The 27,933-nt window shown below is 37.8% G+C and overlaps 1 protein-coding gene across 1 annotated transcript in view; it reads left to right on the top strand.

Annotated features, from left to right (window-relative positions):
* Positions 1-27,933, top strand: part of TPP2 (tripeptidyl peptidase 2) — a 217,732-nt gene that overhangs the window by 42,917 nt on the left and 146,882 nt on the right. The window contains exons 14-15 of the mRNA XM_053705476.1: positions 373-530; positions 27,600-27,676. Of these exons, the coding sequence (XP_053561451.1) occupies positions 373-530; positions 27,600-27,676 (235 nt within the window). The remainder of the gene's footprint in view (positions 1-372; positions 531-27,599; positions 27,677-27,933) is intronic.

The raw sequence follows: 27,933 nt of genomic DNA, 5'->3' as shown, positions 1-27,933 counted from the left end.
TGAACAACCTGGGCTGTCCTTGCTGATTGGTGGATAAATTCATCCACCAATAAAAAAGTGCTGTCCAGAGTCTGAACCCCAAAAAAGCTTAGATGTCTTTTTCAAATAAAGATAGTAAGAGAATGAAGAAAAATTGATAATAGGAGTAAATGAGAAATTTGCTTAAAATTGCATGCTCTATCTGAATCACAAAAGAAAATAATTGGGTTCAGTGCCCCTTTAAGCTTTACTAAGCAAGATTTGACATTTGCTAAGTATGTTGCACTTTTCTTTCACGAGGCGTCACTCATGTTCAAGATATGATGTAGCAGTCGCATGTATTTAAACATTTTTTTAGTCTTGCAGGGTAATGATCTTTTGTTTTCTCAACAGATAACTCTGAGAGAATATCCCTTCAGCTTCATTTAGCCCTTACATGTAATGCACCCTGGGTCCAGTATCCTTGTCACTTGGAGTTGATGAACCAGTGCAGGCACATAAATGTCCGAGTGGATCCACGAGGATTACGAGAAGGAGTGCATTATACTGAGGTAATCAGCAGTACTGACTTTTTGTATAGCAAGAGATGTACATTTGTACAATATGTACGTTTTTTATTTTATTTTTATTTATTTTTAATGCAAAGATAAAACAATAAAGTTTTCTATTTTTTACCAAAATACTTTAATATAAAACAAACAAAAAATAACACAGAATCATCTACCCACATGCATTCAAGATTAACTTTCCCTTTCTTTCCTGCCACATTTATTTTTTCTATTCTTAGTAAAGGTTTTTGGACAGGCTGTTCTGTTAAACTGGTCAGACAGGAATGTTTGCATTTTTCAGTTTTCTTGGCATGTATGTATATACGAATATATGAGGTGGCATGGGGAGATTTGTGAGAAATATAACCGTGTTGGTTAAAGGGACACTAAACCCAAATAGAGCATGCAATTTTAAGCAGCTTTCTAATTTACTCCTAGTTTACATTCTTTCTTCATTCTCTTTCTATCTTTATTTGAAAAGCAGGAATGCAAATCTTGGGAGCCGGCCCATTTTAGGTCCAGCACCTGTGTTGCGCTTGCTGATTGGTGGCTATCTGAATCATTAAAGAAAAAATTAGGTTTAGTATCCCTTTAAGCAAAACTGGGGCGTGGGTAATAAAAGGTAAAATTATCTATGTTTTCAAACAATACAAATTCTGGAGTAGACTGTCCCTTTAAATAGAAATTTACTAAATACACATGAATACTGTAATTCTAACTAAAACGTATGGTGAATATGGTTGTTGGTATTTTTGGAGCTGGATTTATTCGTCATACAGTGCAACACACAAAGATCTGGATTTGCTGCGGCCATATTCGGCGTTTGTTAATACACATGAATGCAGAATGTCTAAAAGCGCTTGTCTAGTCTTAACCACTTCATTGTGTGCTTACTACATCTGAAGTTGTACCATGAACAAGATCGTCACTTTGATGCTGGCTTTTGATTTTGTAATGGTGCTAATGTCTAGATACAGTATTAGTATATGAGTTCATTAATTAGCTCTTCTAATATTTATATTTGATATCTTTAAAGTTGCTCAATAAAATAGACACAGCTTTTTTTTAAACTAATATGTAGCCGAAGAAGAGGCCAGTGAGCCATCTTGTGGTCATGTTGTGTAATCAGATCCTATAGTAAATGGGTTGTTTGAAAAAAAAAAAAAAAGATTTTAAATAATGTATTGTTTATTTCTTTCATGTAATTAGCAAGAGTCCATGAGCTAGTGACGTATGGGATATACATTCCTACCAGGAGGGGCAAAGTTTCCCAAACCTTAAAATGCCTATAAATACACCCCTCACCACAACCACAAATCAGTTTTACAAACTTTGCCTCCCATGGAGGTGGTGAAGTAAGTTTGTGCTAGATTCTACGTTGATATGCGCTCTGCAGCAAGTTGGAGCACGGTTTTCCTCTCAGCGTGCAGTGAATGTCAGAGGGATGTGAGGAGAGTATTGCCTATTTGAATGCAGCGATCTCCTTCTACGGGGTCTATTTCATAGGTTCTCTGTTATCGGTCGTAGAGATTCATCTCTTACCTCCCTTTTCAGATCGACGATATACTCTTATATATACCATTACCTCTACTGATTCTCGTTTCAGTACTGGTTTGGCTTTCTACTACATGTAGATGAGTGTCCTGGGGTAAGTAAGTCTTATTTTCTGTGACACTCTAAGCTATGGTTGGGCACTTTGTTTATAAAGTTCTAAATATATGTATTCAAACATTTATTTGCCTTGACTCAGGATGTTCAATATTCCTTATTTTAGACAGTCAGTTTCATTATTTGGGATAATGCATTTGAACAATAAATTTTTTCTTGCCTTAAATTTGACTTTTTCCTGTGGGCTGTTAGGCTCGCGGGGGCTGAAAATGCTTCATTTTATTGCGTCATTCTTGGCGCTGATTTTTTTGGCGCAAAAAAAAAATAAAATAAAAACATTTCTTTGTCATTTCCGGCGTCGTACTTGTCGCCGGAAGTTGTTTGTGTTTGCGTCATTTTTTGACGTTTTGCGCCAAAAATGTCGGCGTCGCCGGATGTGGCGTCATTCTTGGCGCCAAAAGCATTTAGGCGCCTAATAATGTGGGCGTCTTTTTTTGGCGCTAAAAAATATGGGCGTCATTATTGTCTCCACATTATTTAAGTCTCATTGTTTATTTGCTTCTGGTTGCTAGAAGCTTGTTCATTGGCATTTTTTTCCCATTCCTGAAACTGTCATTTAAGGAATTTGATAGATTTTGCTTTATATGTTGTTTTCTCTATTACATATTGCAAGATGTCTCAGATTGACCCTGGATCAGAAGCTACTTCTGGAAAAACGCTTGACTGAGTTCAGTCCTACCAAAGCTAAGTTCATTTATTTTAAATGTTATGAATGTTTATCTTTAGCTATGGTTTGTAATAAGTTATCATGATAAACTTTTACATGCAGAATCCATTAGTATTTATGCTTTATATATTGCCATTCTTTTTACATCTTATGTGCAAGAAATATTTAGAAGATTTTTAAGAAATATTTTTCTGATTCTATTTTAAAGGCTTTGTCTGACTTTGTGCCTTCTAATAAAAATTTTTAGGTCTTTTTCAACTTCTTTTTTTGAAGTTTCAAATGACCAACAACATACTGATTTATCCTTCTCTGATGATGTTTTTTCTCATTCAGAATTTTCTTCATCAGATATTGACACTAACAAATCTACTTTTTTATTAAAGTACATTTGTTCTTTGTTGAAAAGGTGTTGATTATTTTACATTAAGGTAACTAGTTATTTTTCTAGACTAGCTAACACTATTTCTGCTTATTTATTCTTCTGTGTTTTCAGAGGTTTTTTTCCAATTCCTTATACTAGGGAATGGAATAGGCTGAGAATTTTCTTTTATTTCTTCTTCAAAGGTTTTAAACTATACTCTTTGCCGGCAGTTTTATTCAATTTGGAGGGTTCTCCAATTTATTGGGGCTATCTCTACTCCTACTAATTATGTTATTGTTTCTATAGCAAAATAGTATTTATTTTCCTTTAGATGGTTGTATCTTATTTATGGAAAATTATTTAGTTTCAGGTACTTTAATTGGACCTATGATTTATTTGGATGTTGCAATTGCTTCATTTTTTCTGTTTTCTTTAAGTTCAAGTATCAGATTATGATTTATTTTAGCATTGTTAAAGGGACAAAATTTACTAGACTAGGTGCTGTTGCATTTGTCTTGTTGTTTTGCATTTATTGATTATGCAAGTCCACTGTATTGTCCGGTCCTTTAACTGGACTATCATGTTAATAATTTCATTTGTGTCTTCTTTTTATTGAATACTTTCGCAAATGAGGTTTAATCTATGTCTTTAGCTGTTTGAGCTAGAAGAATTTTGTGATTTCTAAAAATCCATATTTCTTTTGTTCTAAGATAATCAATTATTTGTTTTAGGATTGGATTCAATTCTTAACTGTTACTCTGGGCTTCAAGATTGAGTTCTAAGACTAAAACTTTAAGCTTACATTAGTTTGGTTGTTCTTATTATGGAATGAATTCCTGAATTCTTTCCCAAGTAACATGTTTTTAATTGGAAATTTTTTCAGTTCAAAATCAGCTCCCTTAAATTGCGATGTATGTGCCGTATTCCAGCTTGGCTGGCAAGGGGCAGGTTAAGACTTTTTTGAAATTTATTTGGTTCTATTCAGGTCCAAATTTCTTTGATTTTATTCCAGTAAGGCTAACACTTTCTTTAAGTGTGTTTCGGTTTTATTTATTTTGGGTACTGTTGAAGCATGGCTAGTCACCCGTGGGGTTCAAGCGCTGCTCAGACCTGGAATCTTCTGGGGTATTTCTTCCAGTTCCATTTTTAGGAAATGGGTTTTGGAGTTTTATTCAAACAATTCTGCCTTTTTTTGGTCAGTGATAGCATTATTTGTTTTCTTTAGATACAATAAATGCATATTTTTTCTGTATTCATTCAGATTATTTTTTGAGGATGCGGAATCTCATATGATTCACTTTGTTCTTCAGGACATAGTTAGAGGATCTTTCTTTCAAAAGCTCTTGATTCCTCTCACAAGGGTCACCTTTTTTTGGTTTCCAGATAGTTTGTGTCACTGTCTTTGTTTCTATCAGACAAGGGACAATTTTATTGGGTTCCGTCTGTCGGTACCTTTAGTCTCTATTATTTCCTTCAGTTGCTATATATGCATAGAAGTTTTAGGTCTTATGGCCACAGCATTGGATTCAATTCCCTTTGCTCATTTTCAATAGAAATAACCTTTCCAGTCTTTTTATGCTGAATTGGTGCAGGGATTCTAGGATTTCGCATTTTAAATCTTCAAATCCTAATATTTATCTCTCTTGATTTGGTGGTTAAGATCACCATCATTTAGTTCTACAGGTCTCTTCGTTTCTTTCAACCTGGACCATGATCTCTACAGATGTGAGTCTTTTTGGTTGGGAGGCTGTCTGAGGATCTCTGTCAGCACAAGGGGTTTGGAAATCTCAGGAGGCGAGATAACCATTTGATATTTTAGAACTCCGTGTTTTCTCAGAGTTTTTAAGTTAGTTTCTTTTGAGGAAGAGACGTTTATTGTTTTTCAGACAATATCACAACTATGGTGTATGTTAATCATCAGGGTAGGACTATCAGTCCTTAGGCTGTGACAGAAGTGTCTCAGATATTAGCTTAGGCTAAATCCAGCTCCTATCTACATTCTGTGTTTTTTTTTCCCAGGTATAGATATTTGGGAAGCGGATTATCTCTGTTAATCAAGCTTTACATCCGGGAGAATGGTCTCTCATACCCAGATATGTTTTTAAATTTTTCAGATGTGAGCATTTCTAGAAATAGATTTGTTGGCATCTCATCTGAATAAAGAACTTCCCAGGGGCCTATTCAGGTCCGGGGATCCTCAGGCGGAAGTAGTGTATGCATTTACATTTCTTTGGAAATTATCTTTTTTCCTATTTCTTTCCGCCTCTAGTTCTTCTTCCAAAGTGATTTCCAAAATTCTTATGGAGTATTTGTTTGTTATGCTGGTGGCTCCAGCATGGCCTCTCAGGTTTTGGTATGCGGATTTCATTCGGATGGCCAGTTGCCGATCTTGAACACTTCCGTTTAAACCAGACCTTCTTTCTCAAGGCCCATTTTTTCCATCAGGATCTCAAATCATTAAATTTGAAGGGATGGAGATTGAACGCTTGGTTTCAGGCTCGTAAATCTGTCTCTAGAAAGATTTATTATTGAGTCTGGAAGACCTACTTTTCTTGGCATTCTTTTAAAATTCATAGAATTTTATTATTTTTTTCAGGTTGGTTTGGATATGGTTTTGTCTGCAGTTCTTGTTAGGACAAATCTCTACTCTTTCTGTAATTTTTTCACAGAAAGATTGCTAATCATCCTGATATTCATTGTTTTGTTCAAGCTTTGGTCCGTATCAAGCCTGTCATTAATTCAATCTCTCCTCTTTGGAGTCTTAATTTGGTGCTGAGGGCTTTACAGGCTCCTCCGTTTTGAAACTATGCTTTTTCTGAACATTAAATTACTTTCTTGGAAAGTATTGTTCCTTTTGGTTATTTCTTCTGTTAGAAGAATTTTTGAGTTATCTGCTCTTTTTTGTGAATATCTTTTTCTGATTTTTCATCAGGATAAGGCAGTGTTACTTCCTGATATTCATCATTTTTTTCAGGTTTTGATTCGTATCAAACCTGTCATTAAGCCAATTTCTCCTCCTTGGAGTCTTATTTGGGTTCTGAAGGTTTTTCAGGCTCTTCTATTTGAGCATATGCTTGCTCTGGACATTAATTACTTTCATGGAAAGTATTGTTCTTTTTGGACATCTCTTCAGCTAGAACAGCTTTTGAATTATCTGTTCTTTCTTGTGAATCTCTTTTTTCTGATTTTTTTCATCCGGAAAAAGTGGTTTTTGCTGTCCTCATTTCAATTCTTACCTAAAGTTTAAATTCTAACAAACATTAGGGAGGAATTATTCTTTTCCTAAGACTTCTTTGGTGAGATTCTTACTTTCTATGTTGAAGCTATTCAGATTTCAGATAGACTTCTAGTCTATTTTTTATCTTTTCTGGTTTTAGGAAGGTCAAAAAGCTTCTGCCATTTATTTGGCATCTTGCTTAAACTTTTGATTCATCATGCTTATTTGGAGTCGGGTGGATTCCCGCCTCGGAGGATTATGGCTCATTCTACTAGGCAAGTTTCTACTTCCTGGGCTTTTTAAAGAATGAAGCTTCTGTTGATCAGATTTGCAAAGCAATGACTTTGTCTTCTTTGCATACTTTTACTATGTTCTACCATTTTGATGTTTTCTCTTCTTTAGAAGCAGTTTTGGTAGAATGGTACTTCAGGCAGCTGTCTCAGTTTGATTCTTCTGCTTATAATTTCAGTTTTTTTCATTATAAAACTTGAAACTTTTTTGATTTGGGTAGTGGATTCATTTTTCAGCGGAATTGGCTGTCTTTATTTTTATCCCTCCCTCCCTCTCTATTGACTCTTGCGTGGAAGTTCCATATCTTGGGTATTTATTATCCCATACGTCACTAGCTCATGGACTCTTGCTAATTACATGAAAGAAAACATAATTTATGTAAGAACTTACCTGATAAATTCATTTCTTTCATATTAGCAAGAGTCCATGAGGCCCACCCTTTTTTGTGGTGGTTATGATTTTTTTGTATAAAGCACAATTATTCCAATTCCTTATTTTTTTGATGCTTTCACTCCTTTCTTATCACCCCACTTCTTGGCTATTCGTTAAACTGAATTGTGGGTGTGGTGAGGGGTGTATTTATAGGCATTTTAAGGTTTGGGAAACTTTGCCCCTCCTGGTAGGAATGTATATCCCATACGTCACTAGCTCATGGACTCTTGCTAATATGAAAGAAATGAATTTATCAGGTAAGTTCTTACATAAATTATGTTTTCTTGCATTATCCTTGTTACATATGGTTTTGAGGAGAGGGGTGTGGTTAAACCAGTGGCAGAAGATACATTTTTACCAAATAAACCTTGGTCACTTCTGTATGACATGGAGTGAAGATCTTCTTACCTCCCAAAGGCTGATATTTCAAAACTTTTAAGAAATAATGTATATTTGAAATGATAATGTTTCTTTACTTAACAAAATTAAAGGAATACTAAACCAATTTTTTTATCATGATTCAGCTAGAGCATGAAATTTTAAGCAACTTTCTAATTTTTTCCTATTATCAATTTTGTTTTTCGTTCTCTTGCTATCTTTATTTAAAAAAGCAGGAATGTAAAGCTTAGGAGCCAGCCAATTTTAGGGTCAGCACCCTGGGTAGTGCTTGCTTATTGGTGGCTACATCTAGCCAACCAATAAGCAAGCACAACCCAGGTTCCGAACCAAAAATGGGCCGACTCTTAAAGGGACATTAAACACTAAACAAATGCTATATAGAATAATTCATTCAAAGTAAAGATTAGTCTGAGAATAACATGTAAATGTATTATTTAAAGTTTCATTAGCTGTTTAAATATTTACAAAATAAGTGTAAAGTTTTAGTGTCTATAAAACAATGGAAGCTGCCATGTTGTAACTTAGGTTACCTTCTCTGCTGTGGCCAAATAGAGACAGTTATAAATAGGTCACTAGAGAGTGTAGCCAACGGCTGTGTGGAATATAAGTGTTCTGCACTTCCTTTTCTAACAGGAACTGAAAAGGTCACAATTTCAGAATGAAATTACAGAAAAAGTTGACAAAATAAATAATTAAAGTATAGTGCAGATTTTGTTTGTATATAAGATTTATCATTTTATATTACAATTTTAAAGTGTTTCATATCCTTTTAAGCTATACATTCCTGCTTTTAAATAAAGATAGCAAGAGAACGAAGAAAAAATGATAATAGAAGTAAATGAGAAAGTTACTTAAAAGTGCATGCTCTGTCCAAACCATTAAATAAAACTTTTGGATTTAGTATCCCTTTAATGTACAAAAAAGAGGTGCCAGTGTCCGCCAATAAACATGAAGTTTATTGAGGCCAGTAGCCCATGGTAAAACAGATACAGCACAAACTGGCCGACGTATGCTTCCGTACTCATAGATCTTAATGTCATACATATGAGAGAGAGTATTTAAAAGGCCAACAAGGAGCTGATTGGCTGTATAATTTAAAAACAAATGACCTGTTTGTTTACCTTTATAAACAATGTCCATATTACTCAGTATATAAACAAGGTGACAAATTGTAAGTACTTATTTTACATAGAAGGCACACATATGAATATGCTAAATATCTCTATAAAAAAACTCTTAACAAAAGTAGCAACCAACTCCTACAATGCATTTTTCATTAGTGGTTAGAAACATATTTAGGGGTACATGGAAGGTCTGTTCAATTTTTCTTGTAAGCAGTACACAAGTATCAGGGGTTTCAAAGGGGTAAATTAAATTGAGTAAATCCCATATAGACCCCAAATAAAGCATAGAACAGAAGGTGAATAGATATATCCATACATTATATATAAATACTGCCCAAAATAATGAAAATCAGAATACATGTACAGTATATATATTTATGACCAATGATTAATATCAAATTCCAAATTAAATCCCTTAGGAACTTGTGTTTGGAGTTTAAAGATCAAAAAAAACTTCTTGTCTAGCCAGGAGCGACATTCAATCCCCTCCTCTTTTAGTGAGAGTCACTAGTTCAATAGCTTTCCATCTAAATGATTGTACATTAGTGTTGTGTATTTGTACAAAAATGTCTACAGAGTGCAGAACATGTCTCTTTTCTACGGATACATTCTACCAGATAAATAACAAACCTTTATGTACAAATAATGCAACCCTTAGTATTGAAGGATTCCCCTGTCACATGAGAGGAAAAGTTTTGGGATATCTGATGAAGTCACAAGCATTACATTCCAAAGCGAGACAACCATGAGCTTCCTGCACTTTGTGTTAACATTTGAAAGTGACACCAAGCTGCCAATTGTTTTATTTCTCTTATAGATAAATTGACAACCTCCTCCTATTAAGTTCTTTAAGACTTCGTCGCCATAGAGTATCAGTAGATACTTGCAAATGACATTACATATTTGTGTGTATTGTCGGGAGTATATGAATCTTGGTTTATCTATTTGATAATTCTTACTGGAAGTTGGTTTGCAATATTGCTCCTTACCAAGATGCAGGTGTTCCCTAGGGATATCTCTGGCTTCCTCCAAGGCTTGATTAACCTCTTTCCAGCAATCTATTTTTCTGAACATTGCTCCCTGGTGACAGATTTTATGAGAGAGAGTAATTTCTCCTTGTCCTAATGAACTGGCTTTTGGCAACCCCCTTCATGGCGTGTGGTGGGTGATTACTTGATGCGTGTAATTGGTTTACGATACAATATGGTCTCCACTCTTTCTGTCATAGTGTTACCTGTAATAATTAATTCCAAATACGTAATAGTCTGCTGTTCCCAAGTGAAAGTAAATTTTTGTCCAAAATTACCTGAATTCAGCGAGTCCACAAATTGTAAGGCCTGCTGTTTAGATAAACCCTATATAAAGAGAAGGTAGTCAATATATCTTTTATATAAGAGTATGCTAGACTTGTGTAGATTACTTCCATAAACATGGATGCGTTACCACCAACCCAGGTACAGGTTGGCGTATGATGGTGCAAAACATGCCCCCATCGCCGTACAATGTTTCTGAAGAAAAAAGTTGCCCTCAAAAAGTAATTGTGTTGCAAAAGGAACACAGTTACTCTTAAGATGTACTGTTTTTCTGATTTAGACAGGTTACCTTCTAGATCGAAAAAGTAACTTATAGCCTTTATCCCTTTGTCATGGGGGATGCTTGAATACAGTAATGTCACATCAACACTTGGCTAACTATTAGTCGATTTCCATGTGTATTCTGCAAAAATCTGAAGGACATGGGTAGTATCCTTTTAGATAAATAGGTAGTCTAAAAACAATAGGTTGTAGAACACTGTCAAGCCAGCATTCCAGGGGTTCAAAAAGTGAACCAATCCCCGAGACCATGGGTCTGCCCTTGACGTCCGACAATTCCTTTAATGTATTTGCTTTATGGATGCATAAGATTTTTGTTATAGGGGGATTCCCTGCTAGGACTCTGGTTGTTTTCAGGTTAATCTTTTGATTTAGTTGCCTTCTTTCTTCTGAGTAATTGAAATTTGTAGTTCGCTTTCCACATACTGTAGAATTTTCTCATGTATTGCCTTTATGACAAAGGCTGCATTCATTGTTGGCAACTATATTTATTCTAAGTTCCATGATTAAGTATTTTAGTTGTTTTGGAAATCCATTTACAGAGTTCATATATAATATTCAGGGTTCAAACACTGAAATCTAATACTGTATTTCTTTCCCTGTATAGTAGAAATGTGTTACATTGTCCTTTTGTCATGGTGCCTGGGATAGACACTTCTCACAAGAAGTTTTTTTGTTTTTTTTTGTTTTTTAATTGAAGTTCAGTTAAAGGCTTACACACATGTCACGTCATCAATAATAGAACCAATAGAATAAGTAGTAACAAACATATAAGCGATAGGAAAGTAGAGTAAACAATACATACTAATGACATATTATGAAAATATATATAATACTTGCCTAACATAATTGTATACCCCCTAGTTGATAATTGAGGTCACTCTTGGGCCTCCTGCTAATAAAGAGAGTTCAAAGCTACAGGAGGTACCCTCTGATTTGAAGAGACCACTCATGGATCTCGCATGTTGAACTTCTATATTTTTTTGTTTTTTTATTTCTTATTTCTATCTGATAACTGTGAAAAAGAGACACAATAAGCAAGGTGCAACTACTTATCATATAAAAAAAACAGTAAATGGTAGGGATATGTTTATCGTTAACATGGGATATAACCGTGGATCTGGAGATCCCTGCTAGTAGGTGAGTAGGAAGTGAGGATTAACTTATACACATATGGACCTCAAAGACTAGACAGTATGCTATGATTACTCACAAGCTAATTATGGGTCCCTGCCCTCCACACCACAACTAATAATAGGTAACAGTTTAAGTCCTATAAGCGAAAGACACATCTGCATGACTAGGGATCCCTACTACTGTACAAATAAGAGGTAGGATTAAATTGAGAATGTAGAGATCAATGAGGCTAAGTTGCATTAAGTAACTGTTCAGGAGTTATTTACACATCACTGTACTATAGTAACACGTAAGATACGGTATACACGGCTCCTAAGACACACATTAGCTACCCAGGTTAGGTAGTGCTGGATAACCCATTGGTAAAACTGAAAAAACAGGCATTGAAATATGTTTCCAACAATATGAAGCAGCCTGAACCCCCTTTCTATCAGTTAAGGTTATAGGTGTACAAGCTAAGGAGGCTTGTGGTTACTACATAAGTATAATTAATGTTCAAACATGTTAAAGGTAGCAATTATTTGAAAACCCATAGCGCTCATAATAACAATATCACTGCAGGACCAGCCTGCGTTAAAAAGCAGGGTTAGTGTAGGGAGAATTTTGTGACGTAATAATATACAATATCAAAATACAAGATACAAAGGACAGGGGTACCCTGCTTGAATTAGTGAGATACCGGTTAATTGCCGTGCCTGAGAGGTCTCCCAACTCTCCCATAAGCACCACTGTCAACCAGGAGTCCCGGGTCCCAAATGAGGCGGTAATATAGATTCGGCTATACTAATGCTAGCCGATGCTGAGCTGCACTATGGAGGAGTTTGCGTGATCTCATCATAGCTGGAGAAGGGTATAGAGTGTGCAGGAGAGGAATCCCACAGGTCCGGTCTAATTTTTGCGTTGGGAGCGACTGTCGATCACTCCACGCTATCTCCCGTTCCTGAGGTCCCTCTAAGCGGGGCCTTTGTACAGCGTCTGCAAAAACTTGAGGTGTAGTATAGGAGGTTTGCAGCGCAGACGCTGCCTCTAGCTCTAAATCTGGATCCGGCTGTACTGCTGCTCTCCCGGTTCCAGGCTCCCCGCCCCCCACTGAAATGTCAGAGGCGAGGCATAGGCGCCGGGGCCCCAAAGCGCCCACACCCCCTCCTTCAATCCTGCAGGTTTTGGGTTGGGTGAATTTGCAAAGCGAATTATCGCTGTAATCAAATGCCAAGGTAAGCTCATCCTCCAAGGCCGCATGATGGCCCTCAAGCAGACCACTTAGGTCCTCCAAAAAACTCAAAGGGATCTCCATTCATATATATTGTAGAACACGATAAGCAAAGATGAGGCAAGCGATATTGTTCTAGGAATATATTGTGCCTTGCTAATAAAAAAGTTTTGCAGTGTCTTGCGGTGGTTCACTGCTTCTTAACGACAGAGGTATACCAATACCCTGCCGGGGGGTTAGTAAGATGGAAGGCTGCAACCTTTAAATCACTCCGGTTTGCTGGGTATTGTCACTAATCCAAAAATAATAGTATGATGTGAAAGAGCTTGCTTTGATGCATAACCTCAACTCAAGAGATATATGCGATGGAGTAGTAAAAAAGGGATTTCACAAAGTTTTGTGTAGATAATTATAGGAGCTGATGATTTTGCGACCTGTCATGGCCGCCGCCCGGAAGTTCCCCACAAGAAAGTATTTTGAGTCTGTAGGAATTGGTTCATCCTGGTCAATACATTGACATGGGGAATTGTGCACTATATTATCAATACTTTAGAAAAACAATCCTGATTAACAAATTCTACAAAGCCTTTCTCCGCTATTAGCAGTAAATATGAAGGCGGCAACCTTGGACTAAAGCAAGTGTCGGGTTTGCCGCATTCTTTCATATATAGATGTAAGTTTTGAGCACAAAGTTATGCAGTCAGTATAATATTGTTATACCTCTAATTTTGTGCTTGCGAGATATAGTTTCACATTAATTAAAGTTTGCTCAGGTGGGAAAAAAAAAAATAATCTTTTTAATCATTCCAGTACAGGCTGATTCATAAAACTTAAAAGCTAAAAGGAGACATTTTCAACACAATAAAAGGTCTTATAAGAATTGTGTTGTAAACGTAGGAAGTTGCTTATTTTCATCTTTATTTGTTTTTTCCGTCTTAAATAAGGAGAAGCACATATAAAAGTATTGTAATGATGGGGGGCGGGTCCGTACACCGACCTGGAGCTGATAAATCTGCTGTATATCGATCCTTTGATCTGCAATATGTGCCCTATTTGACAGCTAATCTGAAGACTAAGACCTAAGGAACAGGTTTTTATATTTCTACTTAGAATCTCAGCCAAGCAGACTGGATTAGATGAGATTTGCAGCAGAGGCATGTTGAGCGCCTCGTCCCTCATCTACCCTCCCAAATACCTGACAGGTCAAGTCCAGCAGCTGTGAGAGCTGTCCCTATTTCGTAAAACACAGTTAACGGAGCCATAGGAGATTTTTCCATACCGTACACTGACTTACCTGATATACTTTTTTTCTAAGCCATACCTGGAACATGGAGATTAGTAACGCGCTCTTGGTGGAGCTTGAAAATATCCTAGCAACACATCATAAGGCTCTCTTGATCACGATAAGTGAGGCTTTCAACCCCCTTCACATGATCAAGCAAACCAGTGATGCTGAGAAACGCTTTGCCTTTATGTGGGGGGCAGCGGAGCTTTGGGGCCCGGGGCTCCTGCTACTCCAACCACTACACCGGCATCAAGCCTTTAAAGCAGCAAACGGACTGGCAAATGCCATGGAACCGTGTGGCTACTTAGACCGCATAGCCTGTAAAGAACTGGACAACAGATTCATGGATTTCTCTTGTTAAGTGTATCCAGTCCACGGATCATCCATTACTTGTGGGATATCCTCCTTCCCAACAGGAAGTTGCAAGAGGATCACCCACAGCAGAGCTGCTATATAGCTCCTCCCCTCACTGCCATACCCAGTCATTCTCTTGCAACTCTCAACAAAGATGGACGTAGTAAGAGGAGAGTGGTGTATTATAGTTAGTTTTTTAACTTCAATCAAAAGTTTGTTATTTTTAAATGGTACCGGAGTGTACTGTTTCATCTCAGGCAGCATTAGAAGAAGAATCTGCCTGTGATTTCTATGATCTTAGCAGAAGTAACTAAGATCCATTGCTGTTCTCACATATTCTGAGGAGTGAGGTAACTTCAGAGAGGGAATGGCGTGCAGGTTTTCCTGCAATAAGGTATGTGCAGTTAATATTTTTCTAGGGATGGAATTTGCTAGAAAATGCTGCTGATACCGGATTAATGTAAGTTAAGCCTTAAATGCAGTGATAGCGACTGGTATCAGGCTTATTAATAGAGATACATACTCTTATAAAAGTGTAATATAAAACGTTTGCTGGCATGTTTAATCGTTTTTATATATGTTTGGTGACAAAACTTATTGGGGCCTAGTTTTTTTCCACATGACTGGTTTGATTTTTGCCTAGAAACAGTTCCTGAGGCTTTCCACTGTTGCAATATGAGTGGGAAGGGCCTATTTTAGTGATTTTCTGTGCAGATAAAAATACTGACAGAGACATTCAGCTTCTTCCTGCATGATCCAGGACATCTCTGAAGGGCTCAAAAGGCTTCAAAGTCGTGTTTGAGGAGGGTATCAATCACAGTAGACTGTGGCAGTTGTTGTGACTGTGTTTAAAAAACGTTTTTGTCATTTATTATTCTGTTTTTGTTATTAAGGGCTTAATCATCCATTTGCAAGTGGGTGCAATGCTCTGCTGACTTGTTACATACACTGTAAAAATTTTGTTAGTGTAACTGCCTTTTTTCACTGTTATTTCAAATTTTGACAATTTGTTTCTCTTAAAGGCACAGTAATGTTTTTTATATTGCTTGTTAACTTGCTTTAAAGTGTTTTCCAAGCTTGCTAGTCTCATTGCTAGTCTGTACAAACATGTCTGAAACAGAGGATACTTGTTCATTATGTTTAAAAGCCATGGTGGAGCCCCATAGGAGAATGTGTACTAAATGTATTGATTTCACCTTAAACAGTAAAGATCAGTCTTTATCTATAAAAGAATTGTCACCAGAGGGGTCTGTCGAGGGGGAAGTTATGCCGACTAACTCTCCCCACGTGTCGGACCCTTCGCCTCCCGCTCAAGGGACGCACGCTAATATGGCGCCAAGTACATCAGGGACGCCCATAGCGATTACTTTGCAGGACATGGCTGCAATCATGAATTATACCCTGTCAGAGGTATTATCCAGATTGCCTGAATTGAGAGGCAAGCGCGATAGCTCTGGGGTTAGACGAGATACAGAGCGCGTAGATGCTGTAAGAGCCATGTCTGATACTGTGTCACAATATGCAGAACCTGAGGACGGAGAGCTTCAGTCTGTGGGTGACGTCTCTGAATCGGGGAGACCTGATTCAGAGATTTCTAATTTTAAATTTAAGCTTGAGAACCTCTGTGTATTGCTTGGGGAGGTATTAGCTGCTCTGAATGACTGTGACACAATTGCAGTGCCAGAGAAATTGTGTAGGCTGGATAAATACTATGCAGTGCCGGTGAGTACTGATGTTTTTCCAATACCTAAAAGGCTTACAGAAATTATTAGTAAGGAGTGGGATAGGCCTGGTGTGCCCTTTTCCCCACCTCCTATATTTAGAAAAATGTTTCCAATAGATGCCACTACACGGGACTTATGGCAGACTGTCCCTAAGGTGGAGGGAGCAGTTTCTACTTTAGCAAAGCGTACCACTATCCCGGTTGAGGACAGTTGTGCTTTTTCAGATCCAATGGATAAAAAAATTAGAGGGTTACCTTAAGAAAATGTTTATTCAACAAGGTTTTATTTTACAGCCCCTTGCATGCATTGCGCCTGTCACTGCTGCGGCGGCATTCTGGTTTGAGGCCCTGAAAGAGGCCATCCATACAGCTCCATTGACTGAAATTGTTGACAAGCTTAGAACTCTTAAGCTAGCTAACTCATTTGTTTCTGATGCCATTGTTCATTTGACTAAACTAACGGCTAAGAATTCCGGATTCGCCATCCAGGCGCGTAGGGCGCTATGGCTCAAATCCTGGTCAGCTGATGTGACTTCAAAGTCTAAATTACTCAACATTCCTTTCAAGGGGCAGACCTTATTCGGGCCTGGTTTGAAAGAAATTATTGCTGACATTACTGGAGGTAAGGGTCATACCCTTCCTCAGGACAGGGCCAAATCAAAGGCCAAACAGTCTAATTTTCGTGCCTTTCGAAATTTCAAGGCAGGTGCAGCATCCACTTCCTCTAGGGAACTTTTGCTCAATCCAAGCAGGCCTGGAAACCTAACCAGTCCTGGAACAAGGGCAAGCAGGCCAGAAAGCCTGCTGCTGCCTCTAAGACAGCATGAAGGAGCGGCCCCCTATCCGACAACGGATATAGTAGGGGGCAGACTCTCTCTCTTCGCCCAGGCGTGGGCAAGAGTTGTTCAGGATCCCTGGGCGTTGGAGATCATATCTCAGGGATATCTTCTGGACTTCAAAGCTTCTCCTCCACAAGGGAGATTTCACCTTTCAAGATTATCTGCAAACCAGATAAAGAAAGAGGCATTCCTAAGCTGCGTACAAGATCTCCTTGTAATGGGAGTGATCCATCCAGTTCCGCGGACGGAACAAGGACAGGGGTTTTATTCAAATCTGTTTGTGGTTCCCAAAAAAGAGGGAACCTTCAGACCAATTTTGGATTTAAAGATCCTAAACAAATTCCTCAGAGTTCCGTCATTCAAGATGGAAACTATTCGAACCATTTTACCCATGATCCAAGAGGGTCAGTACATGACCACAGTGGACTTAAAGGATGCCTACCTTCACATTCCGTTTCACAAGAATCATCATCAGTTCCTGAGGTTTGCCTTTCTAGACAGGCATTACCAATTTGTAGCTCTTCCATTCGGGTTGGCTACAGCCCCAAGAATTTTTACAAAGGTTCTGGGCTCACTTCTGGCGGTCCTAAGACCGCGAGGCATAGCGGTGGCTCCTTACCTGGACGATATCCTGATACAGGCGTCAAGCTTTCAAATTGCCAAATCTCATACAGAGATAGTTCTGGCATTCCTGAGGTCGCATGGGTGGAAAGTGAACGAAGAAAAGAGTTCTCTATCTCCTCTCACGAGGGTTTCCTTCCTAGGGACTCTAATAGATTCTGTAGAAATGAAAATTTACCTGACGGAGTCCAGGTTATCAAAACTTCTAAATGCTTGCCGTGTTCTTCACTCTATTCCGCGCCCCACTGTGGCTCAGTGCATGGAAGTAATCGGCTTAATGGTAGCGGCGATGGACATAGTGCCATTCGCTGGCCTGCATCTCAGACCGCTGCAATTATGCATGCTCAGTCAGTGGAATGGGGATTACACAGATTTGTCCCCTCTACTAAATCTGGATCAGGAAACCAGAGATTCTCTTCTCTGGTGGTTATCTCGGGCCCATCTGTCCAAGGGTATGACCCTTCGCAGACCAGATTGGACAATTGTAACAACAGATGCCAGCCTTCTAGGTTGGGGTGCAGTCTGGAACTCCCTGAAGGCTCAGGGTTCATGGACTCAGGAGGAGAAACTCCTCCCAATAAATATTCTGGAGTTAAGAGCAATATTTAATGCTCTTCTGGCTTGGCCTCAGCTAGCAACACTGAGGTTCATCAGATTTCAGTCGGACAACATCACGACTGTGGCTTACATCAACCATCAAGGGGGAACCAGGAGTTCCCTAGCGATGTCAGAAGTCTCCAAGATAATTCGCTGGGCAGAGACTCACTCTTGCCACCTGTCAGCGATCGATATCCCAGGTGTAGAGAACTGGGAGGCGGATTTTATAATTCGTCAGACTTTTCATCCGGGGGAATGGGAACTCCATCCGGAGGTGTTTGCTCAATTGGTTCTCCGTTGGGGCAAACCAGAATTGGATCTCATGGCGTCTCGCCAGAACGCCAAGCTTCCTTGTTACGGATCCAGGTCCAGGGACCCAGAAGTGGCACTGATAGATGCTCTAGCAGCGCCTTGGTTCTTCAACCTGGCTTATGTGTTTCCATCGTTTCCTCTGCTCCCTCGTCTGATTGCCAATATCAAACAGGAAAGAGCATCGGTGATATTGATAGCGCCTGCGTGGCCACGCAGGACCTGGTATGCAAACCTAGTGGACATGTCATCCTTTCCACCATGGACTCTGCCTCTGAGACAAGACCTTCTAATACAAGGTCCTTTCAATCATCCGAATCTACTTTCTCTGAGACTGACTGCATGGAGATTGAACGCTTGATCCTATCAAAGCGTGGCTTCTCCGAGTCAGTAATTGATACCTTAATACAGGCACGAAAGCCTGTCACCAGGAAAATTTACCACAAGATATGGCGTAAATATCTTCATTGGTGTGAATCCAAGAATTACTCATGGAGTAGGGTTAGGATTCCTAGGATATTGTCCTTCCTCCAAGAGGGTTTGGACAAAGGATTATCAGCTAGTTCTTTAAAGGGACAGATTTCTGCTCTGTCTATTCTTTTACACAAGCGTCTGGCAGAAGTTCCAGACGTTCAGGCATTTTGTCAGGCTTTAGTTAAGCCTGTGTTTAAACCCGTTGCTCCTCCATGGAGCTTAAACTTGGTTCTTAAAGTTCTTCAAGGGGTTCCGTTTGAACCCCTTCATTCTATTGATATCAAACTTCTTTCATGGAAAGTTCTTTTTCTGATGGCTATTTCCTCGGCTTGAAGAGTCTCGGAGTTATCTGCCTTACATTGTGATTCTCCTTATCTGATCTTTCATTCAGATAAAGTTGTTCTGCGTACAAAACCTGGGTTTTTACCTAAGGTGGTTTCTAACAAGAATATCAATCAAGAGATTGTTGTTCCATCATTATGTCCTAATCCTTCTTCAAAGAAGGAACGTCTTTTGCATAATCTAGACGTAGTCCGTGCCTTGAAGTTTTACTTACAGGCTACTAAAGATTTTCGACAAACATCTAACCTGTTTGTTGTTTACTCTGGACAGAGGAGAGGTCAGAAGGCCTCGGCAACCTCTCTTTCTTTTTGGCTTCGGAGTATAATCCGTTTAGCCTATGAGACTGCTGGACAGCAGCCTCCTGAAAGGATTACAGCTCATTCTACTAGAGCTGTGGCTTCCACCTGGGCCTTTAAAAATGAGGCCTCTGTTGAACAGATTTGCAAGGCTGCAACTTGGTCTTCCCTTCATACTTTTTCCAAATTTTACAAATTTGATACTTTTTCTTCTTCGGAGGCTGTTTTTGGGAGAAAGGTTCTACAGGCAGTGGTTCCTTCCGTTTAAGTTCCTGCCTTGTCCCTCCCATCATCCGTGTACTTTAGCTTTGGTATTGGTATCCCACAAGTAATGGATGATCCGTGGACTGGATACACTTAACAAGAGAAAACATAATTTATGCTTACCTGATAAATTTATTTCTCTTGTAGTGTATCCAGTCCACGGCCTGCCCTGTCCTTTTCAGGCAGGTCTAAATTTTAATTAAACTACAGTCACCACTGCACCCTATGGTTTCTCCTTTCTCGGCTTGTTTCGGTCGAATGACTGGATATGGCAGTGAGGGGAGGAGCTATATAGCAGCTCTGCTGTGGGTGATCCTCTTGCAACTTCCTGTTGGGAAGGAGAATATCCCACAAGTAATGGATGATCCGTGGACTGGATACACTACAAGAGAAATAAATTTATCAGGTAAGCATAAATTATGTTTTTGAACCCTTACAGCTAAAGTATCTGTTAAGTCTGGACCGGAGGTAAGATTTGGCCATGCAATATGCTGCCTGAGGACCTTCTAAAACCGTGGAGATACTTTACGTTTTGAGACCTGGGACACCCGCAGGCCATGAGCTTCATAGAGTTGGTGTCACATTGGGCCGGCACCTTCAAAAATGGCTGCAGAGAGTTAACTCTGAAAACGGCAGATACTTGCAATCCATGAAGGCAATTCCCTATACCGGAGCTCTTATGGCATACACTCCCTTACATGGGCCCAAATGTGAATTGCCCCTGGCGGGTCTTTTACGAGGCCAGAGACTCCAGACGGCTGAGACATCTCCCTACCGCACCGGAATCGGCTAAAGCCCTCTGTTGGTTATTGCACAGGGTCAGAACCGCTATGGAGTTTGATGACTATGAAAAGCTGGACATTGCCAACACTGAATTGCATGGTGATATATTTTTATTTTTATTGTTTCTGTTGATGTAATTTTCTACTTGCTGTATGTGAAATCTATCTGTTCATTGTTAATGTGTAACACTAAGAGTTAAATGAGCCCCAGTTAGGTAGGGGATCAATTTTGTGCTTAATCGGTACTGTTTCTCCTTAGCCATAAAGTAGGAAAGCATCAACCTGGGTTATATTGGCTATGTATCTCTATATGTTTAAATATAAGCACTTTAAAGTGCTTGTTTTTGCTCGTCAGTGCCATTTGTGAGTATCCCACCAGTTTGTCAAGCTTTTTCTTTGTGCTGTAGGGGTTCCCCCATTTTTTTATTCTCTAGATTTAGACATATTGTTTTGTTATTTGGATTATTATTTTTTATTTTAACTGCTCCATTAGATTAAAACCGTTTTCCCTCCCAAACTAGAACTGTTATCAAACATTAGAGAATTGGAGTAAAAATATTAGTTCCCATTAACCTCTCTTCTGAGTCATAATATCTTCAATATGTTATCAGTTCTGTCTTTATTTAAGAAATATATGGAGGTTTGATAATTTACCTAATGTAGGTGGTGACTCAAGGTATATATGTATCTTCCAACGTTAATTTTAACATCTAGCATCAATACATTATGGTGCTACTGTCTTTCTTTCTGCGGCCGGGGGGGAGAGACAGATGATATCATGACCTGGGTTGTATAGAAATTATGTCACCCCTCTTTCCTATGTGAGGAATGTTTTAAACTTAAATGTCTTTTAGAAGGGTTACCATTATGGTTTCTTTTAGACATTAGTCCATATTTTCAGCCTATTGTTTGAATGACCCACCACTGCATTTTCTATGCATGATTACATAATTATGACCTCCTGCTTGTTTATCTCCTGCCAATCTCACACAGTCCCTGTTATATTCTAGTGTTAGTCCCATTTGGTAGTATTTATTGTTCTTATTCTAATAGGTATTAGGGGTTAGTGTTAGTATAAGCTATGTTGTGATTAATATGTTATTCCTCCTTTGATATACAGACAGGATTTATATGCATGTCCAATAGAGACCTCTGAGGTTTTATAATGCTAGTTTTCATATGACAGACAGATTAAAATATTACATTATTATATATTCTCCATATGATGTAGTACTTCCTATCAGCCATTGTAACCGCATTGTGGATGTGAGATGTCATCTAAATGTCCATGCTCTAGATAGCATTATATAGGTTTCCCAAATGATATGTACATGTGTGCCTATGTAGAATTATGTATCAATTTGCCTACAATGCGATGTGTCCATTTCTAAAGAAGTCTATAATAATTTTTATGATCCTTAATGAAAAGCTTTTGGGGAAAAAAAGTATGGTAGTGATATACTGCCCTATTTAGAAAAAGACTCAGAGAAAGCCCCAATACCACATGGAATGCATCAGATGAATTAACAGTAATTCCGTATGTACCTACACTGCTTCCATAAATGTGAAGTTTTAATAAGCTTTTTCTAATGCTTTGTCGTTTATCTCTACCATACTTTCCATTTTATGTATATATTCGCAGCGATAGCAATATATTAATTAGAGATGGTCCGGCATCACAACTTTTTGATACACTTGCGGTCATACCTGATATTACCATAATCTAAATTTAAAAAAAAAATTCAAGTAAAAAACAACTAAATATTAATCTGTTTATTTTTGCCATTGAATTTGACCTAAATCCCTAAATTGTTTTCTAAATGTTTAGCATGTTTTCCAAATTAGATCATAAGAGGTGTGCTTATTTTTGCTTGTATTTATTTTACTTCCTCTATAAATAAATAATCATAATTAACTTTTGAATACATTTTTACAATTAAATTAATTATCTTAGTGCGTTTTTTATTTGTAAACTAAAGTTTGTTCTTGATAAACTGTAGGCACATTTTATAATTTTTTAATACTGCAATTAAAACATAACTTCCAATGTTAAAGGGACACTGAACCCAAATTTTTTCTTTCGTGATTCAGATAGAGCATGCAATTTTAAGCAACTTTCTAATTTACTCCTAGTATCAATTTTTCTTCATTCTCCTGTTATCTTTATTTGCATCTGTTATGTTTTCGGTTCAGCACTTGTTTATTGGTCGGTTAAATCAATCCACCAATCAGCAAGAACAACCCAGGTTGTTCACAAAAAATTCTTGCTTTTCAAATAAAGATACCAAGATAATGAATAAAATTTGATAATAGGAGTAAATTAGAAAGCTGCTTAAAATTGCATGCTCTATCTGAATCACGAAAGAAAACATTTGGGTTCAGTGTCCCTTTAATTGCTGCTAATGAAAATAGATCCAGAGCAAAGTATTCAGAAATAATTTGAAACATAAAAATGTTTCCATATCTGGTTTCAACCATGCATTGATATACAGCTACAAATTCCAAAATCCAAACTTATTCTGAAATCCAAACTCTTTTTTTAATATTTTCTAATTACAGCACTATATCATCTTTCTGAGGGTACTGTGTATACAAAAGCATTAAAAATTATATAAAACTACCTTTAGCTGGGGGGCGTGTCCAAGTAGCGACACCGTACAGTCGCACTTTTCTAAGCTCTAAGAGAAAAAGTATTTAATCCGACGATTAATACTGGAATTTGAGAGCTTTTTCAATATCAGTTCAAGTGGCGTTGTACTATATTAGAACAGCATCCAATATAATCTTCTAAAGGGCTGTATTTATGATCTTGGAGAGGAAAACGGACATTTGAGGCCTGGAGCGGCGGCTACCTCACAGACAGCGTCCCCCCCCGTCCCCCCCAGGAGACTCCTAGGGTATTTTGCCAAACCGGGAAAATTATAATTTCACTACCGCATTACCTAGATTTTCATCAGCGTATAACTTCTTACTGAGTTTAAACATCATTACAAGATGAGTGAGTGAATAGTGAGATCTGTTACAAATACCGAACATGGCGATGCAGATTGTTGATCCATCCAATACCTCAGACGTCAATGGGCCAAACTAGAAGCTTTACTACAAGCTCTGGTGGACAAAACTCCATCTGACCAGGGTATACAACTACTAATAGAACGAGCACCGGCTACAGGGACCACGCAGCGCAAGCCACAACACTTACTAGCAGAGGACTGTGATCCGACCTCAAAACAAGAGGGAATTCACCCAAATATCACATTGAAAGTTAATGCAGCTACTCGCTTAGACAGTGACTTTCTAACACCACCCCCGTTGGACAAGTACATAGCAGTGAGCCACATACAGGGGCAGGTGGCTCGAGCTGATCTCTTCAACACGGAGCGAGATTATTTAAAAGAAAGTTACACCACCACACCTCTCAAGATGGAGCCTAGCAACATGCAGAACAGATTCCTGGTGAAAGACATGACTCCAAGCCGCTCAGACATTGCCAAAGGAGGCCAGGGAGTATATCCCACTACAAACTCGCCTCGCAAGAAAGTACAGTTCAAGACAGGGCAGAGTCTGGAGTTAATACCGCCATCGCATGGGCTCAGGGGGACCCCTTGGGCTGTCGCAGATTATGAAGATATAAGCTCCTTATAATCTTTAACAAATTCGGAGGACAATTTAACCTTTGCGCATTCGGATATGACACAAGATATCAAAGGGACTTTTTTCTGGTTTTACTAGATCAATGACGGGAACTGCTCAGAATTTCCTTCACACCAATTACGGAGATGACATGGTCAAGATTGCTCAGCATGCAGACTCAAGCGGTGGATAGTATAAGTATAGCCCCACTATCAACTGACTTTTTGGGGAGATCAGGTTGCTGAGTTACATGGTACCTAGTTGTGTGTTGTGTTCTGTTTAGAATTGAATTTGTTTGGTCCTTGCAAGTTATATGTACATAGACAAAAGCTGGGAAGTATGGAATACGCAGTAACAATTAGTATTAGTAGTAATATTTACTACAAATTCAGCTTCCTACATTTGTCACATTACCCCTGAAACATTATTTACACTATGAGTGCACACATCTCAGGCTTATTTTGATGTCTCCCTTGTTGCTGACGGCTGCAGCGGCGAGTGTGAGGAAATAAAGTATATTTTATTTTTTTATTTCTATTTTCTTTCATGTAATTAGCAAGAGTCCATGAGCTAGTGACGTATGGGATATACATTCCTACCAGGAGGGGCAAAGTTTCCCAAACCTCAAAATGCCTATAAATACACCCCTCACCACACCCACAATTCAAGTTGTGAATTCCAACAACATTAGTAGAGAAATTGTGGTTCCTTCATTATGTCCTAATCCTAAGAATTCTAAGGAGAAATCGTTACATTCTTTGGATGTTGTTAGAGCTTTGAAATATTATGTTGAAGCTACTAAGTCTTTCCGAAAGACTTCTAGTTTATTTGTTATCTTTTCCGGTTCTAGAAAAGGCCAGAAAGCTTCTGCCATTTCTTTGGCATCTTGGTTGAAATCTTTAATTCATCTTGCCTATGTTGAGTCGGGTAAAACTCCGCCTCAAAGGATTACAGCTCATTCTACTAGGTCAGTTTCTACTTCCTGGGCGTTTAGGAATGAAGCTTCGATTGATCAGATTTGCAAAGCAGCAACTTGGTCCTCTTTGCATACTTTTACTAAATTCTACCATTTTGATGTATTTTCTTCTTCTGAAGCAGTTTTTGGTAGAAAAGTACTTCAGGCAGCGGTTTCAGTTTGAATCTTCTGCTTATGTTTTTCATTAAACTTTATTTTGGGTGTGGATTATTTTCAGCAGGAATTGGCTGTCTTTATTTTATCCCTCCCTCTCTAGTGACTCTTGCGTGGAAAGATCCACATCTTGGGTAATCATTATCCCATACGTCACTAGCTCATGGACTCTTGCTAATTACATGAAAGAAAACATAATTTATGTAAGAACTTACCTGATAAATTCATTTCTTTCATATTAGCAAGAGTCCATGAGGCCCACCCTTTTTTTGGGGTGGTTATGATTTTTGTATAAAGCACAATTATTCCAATTCCTTATTTTATATGCTTTTGCACTTTTTTATCACCCCACTTCTTGGCTATTCGTTAAACTGAATTGTGGGTGTGGTGAGGGGTGTATTTATAGGCATTTTGAGGTTTGGGAAACTTTGCCCCTCCTGGTAGGAATGTATATCCCATACGTCACTAGCTCATGGACTCTTGCTAATATGAAAGAAATGAATTTATCAGGTAAGTTCTTACATAAATTATGTTTTTTTTTCATACTAATGTTTGCCTATGGAAACCCATTTACTGAATCTATTGTGCTACGCTGTCCACTCCTTCCACTAATAATGTATACATTACTCCATACTAGATATGAACGTTAGTCAAAAATTTACTCTAATATCCCTCCAAGCAATATAATTGTGTGATATAGACAAAGTGACTGCAAATGTTAAATACCAAACACATGTTTAACTGCCTTGTTCTAACTGATAGGCTTACCCTTATTAGTAACACTACATATTCTGCTCTTAATTGGTCATGATTGTACTTATACTCTTGTTCATCCATATAAAAATTGTTGTAAGATCCTGATATGGTTGTTACGAGCCCTAAATGTTATGTTGGTGTTTAACCTACCATAGTTAAAAGCATTAGCTAAGGATCTGCGGGAAATTATGACGATATGAACATATCTGGCATTCTTCATTTACACCATACCTTAAAGGGACACTGTACCCAAATTTTTTCTTTTGTAATTCAGAAAGGGTATGCAATTTTAAGCAACTTTCTAATTTACTCCTATTATCAATTTTTCTTCGTTCTCTTGCTATCATTATTTGAAAAAGAAGGCATCTAAGCTTTTTTTTTTTTTGTTTCAGTACTCTGGACAGCACTTTTTTATTGGTGGATGAATTTATCCACCAATCAGCAAGGACAAACCAGGTTGTTCACCAAAAATGGGCCGGCATCTAAACTTACATTCTTGCATTTCAAATAAAGATACCAAGAGAATGAAGAAAATTTGATAATAGGAGTAAATTAGAAAGTTGCTTAAAATTTCATGCGCTATCTGAATCGCAAAAGAATATTTTGGGGTACAGTGTCCCTTTAAAGGGACACTCAGGTTAAATTAAATTTTCCTGATTCAGATACAGCATGTAATTTTAAACAACTTTCCAATTTACTTCCATTAAAAAAAATGTGCACAGTCTTTTATATTTACACTTTTTGAGTCACCAGCTCCTACTGAGCATGTGCAAGAATTCACAGACTACACATATATGCATTTGTGATTGGCTGATTGCTATCACATGGTACAAGGGGAGTGGAAATATACATAACTTTGAAATTTGTTAGAAAAAAATCTACTACTCAATTGAAGTTCAGACTAAGTGCTATTGCCTTGTCTTGTTATCTTGCATTTGTTGATTATGCAAATCTAATGTGTTGACTGGTCCTTTAAGTTGAGAACATATTTCTAGAGATGTGTTTAGTTTTTTTTTTGTTTGTTTTTTTTATTTAGTTTTTTTAGATTTGTTGAATATATTTGTGTTATCTTGTTTTCTATTTTTATTTTCTTTATATCCCCTAGCACGAAACTGTTATATTAATATAGGTTCAAAAGTGACCTGCATTGTTCGAGGGGTTGAAAAAAAGAGGAATAGATTTTTTATCTTCTACATTGATATATCAGATATGCTATTCATATCTAACATGTATGTTTTCTACTTTGTAATTGCTTATGATGTACTGTCCTCAATAAAAATGATAAAAAAAAAAAACTACCTTTTAGCTTATATGTGTAAGCTGTATTATGACGTTTAACTATTATTAGTATATTGTTGGTTACACTTGGTACCATCCTCTCTCCAAACTTTCCCATTTTATAGATGCAAATATTCCAAAATCCAAATCTTTCCCGGTCCCAAGCAGTTTAGATAAAGGGTTTTTCAGTATAATGTGTTTTTGTTTGTTAATGCTGATCCTGAACTAAAATAAAATATGTTGTATATTAACTCCCTTTTTCTTACACTGTATTCATTATATTTTTTTGTAGATTTGTGGTTATGATATAGAGGCACCAAATTCTGGTCCATTATTCAGAGTTCCTGTAACAGTTGTAATTCCAACAAGGTAAGCTTCTATTTGTAATTACAGTTTCTGAAATATATACAATTGGCGTGTACAAATCTAGGCTTAACCCCTTAATGACCGGACCATTTTTCAATTTTCTTACCCTTAATGACAATGGCTATTTTTACATTTCTGCAGTGTTTATGTTTAGCTGTAATTTTCCTCTTACTCATTTACTGTACCCACACATATTATATACAGTTTTTCTCGTCATTAAATGGACTTTCTAAAGATACCATTATTTTCATCATATCTTA

This window comes from Bombina bombina, chromosome 3, assembly GCF_027579735.1.
Source record: "Bombina bombina isolate aBomBom1 chromosome 3, aBomBom1.pri, whole genome shotgun sequence".
Classification (NCBI taxonomy): Eukaryota; Metazoa; Chordata; class Amphibia; order Anura; family Bombinatoridae; genus Bombina; species Bombina bombina.
This window is presented reverse-complemented; position numbering and strand designations above follow the sequence as displayed.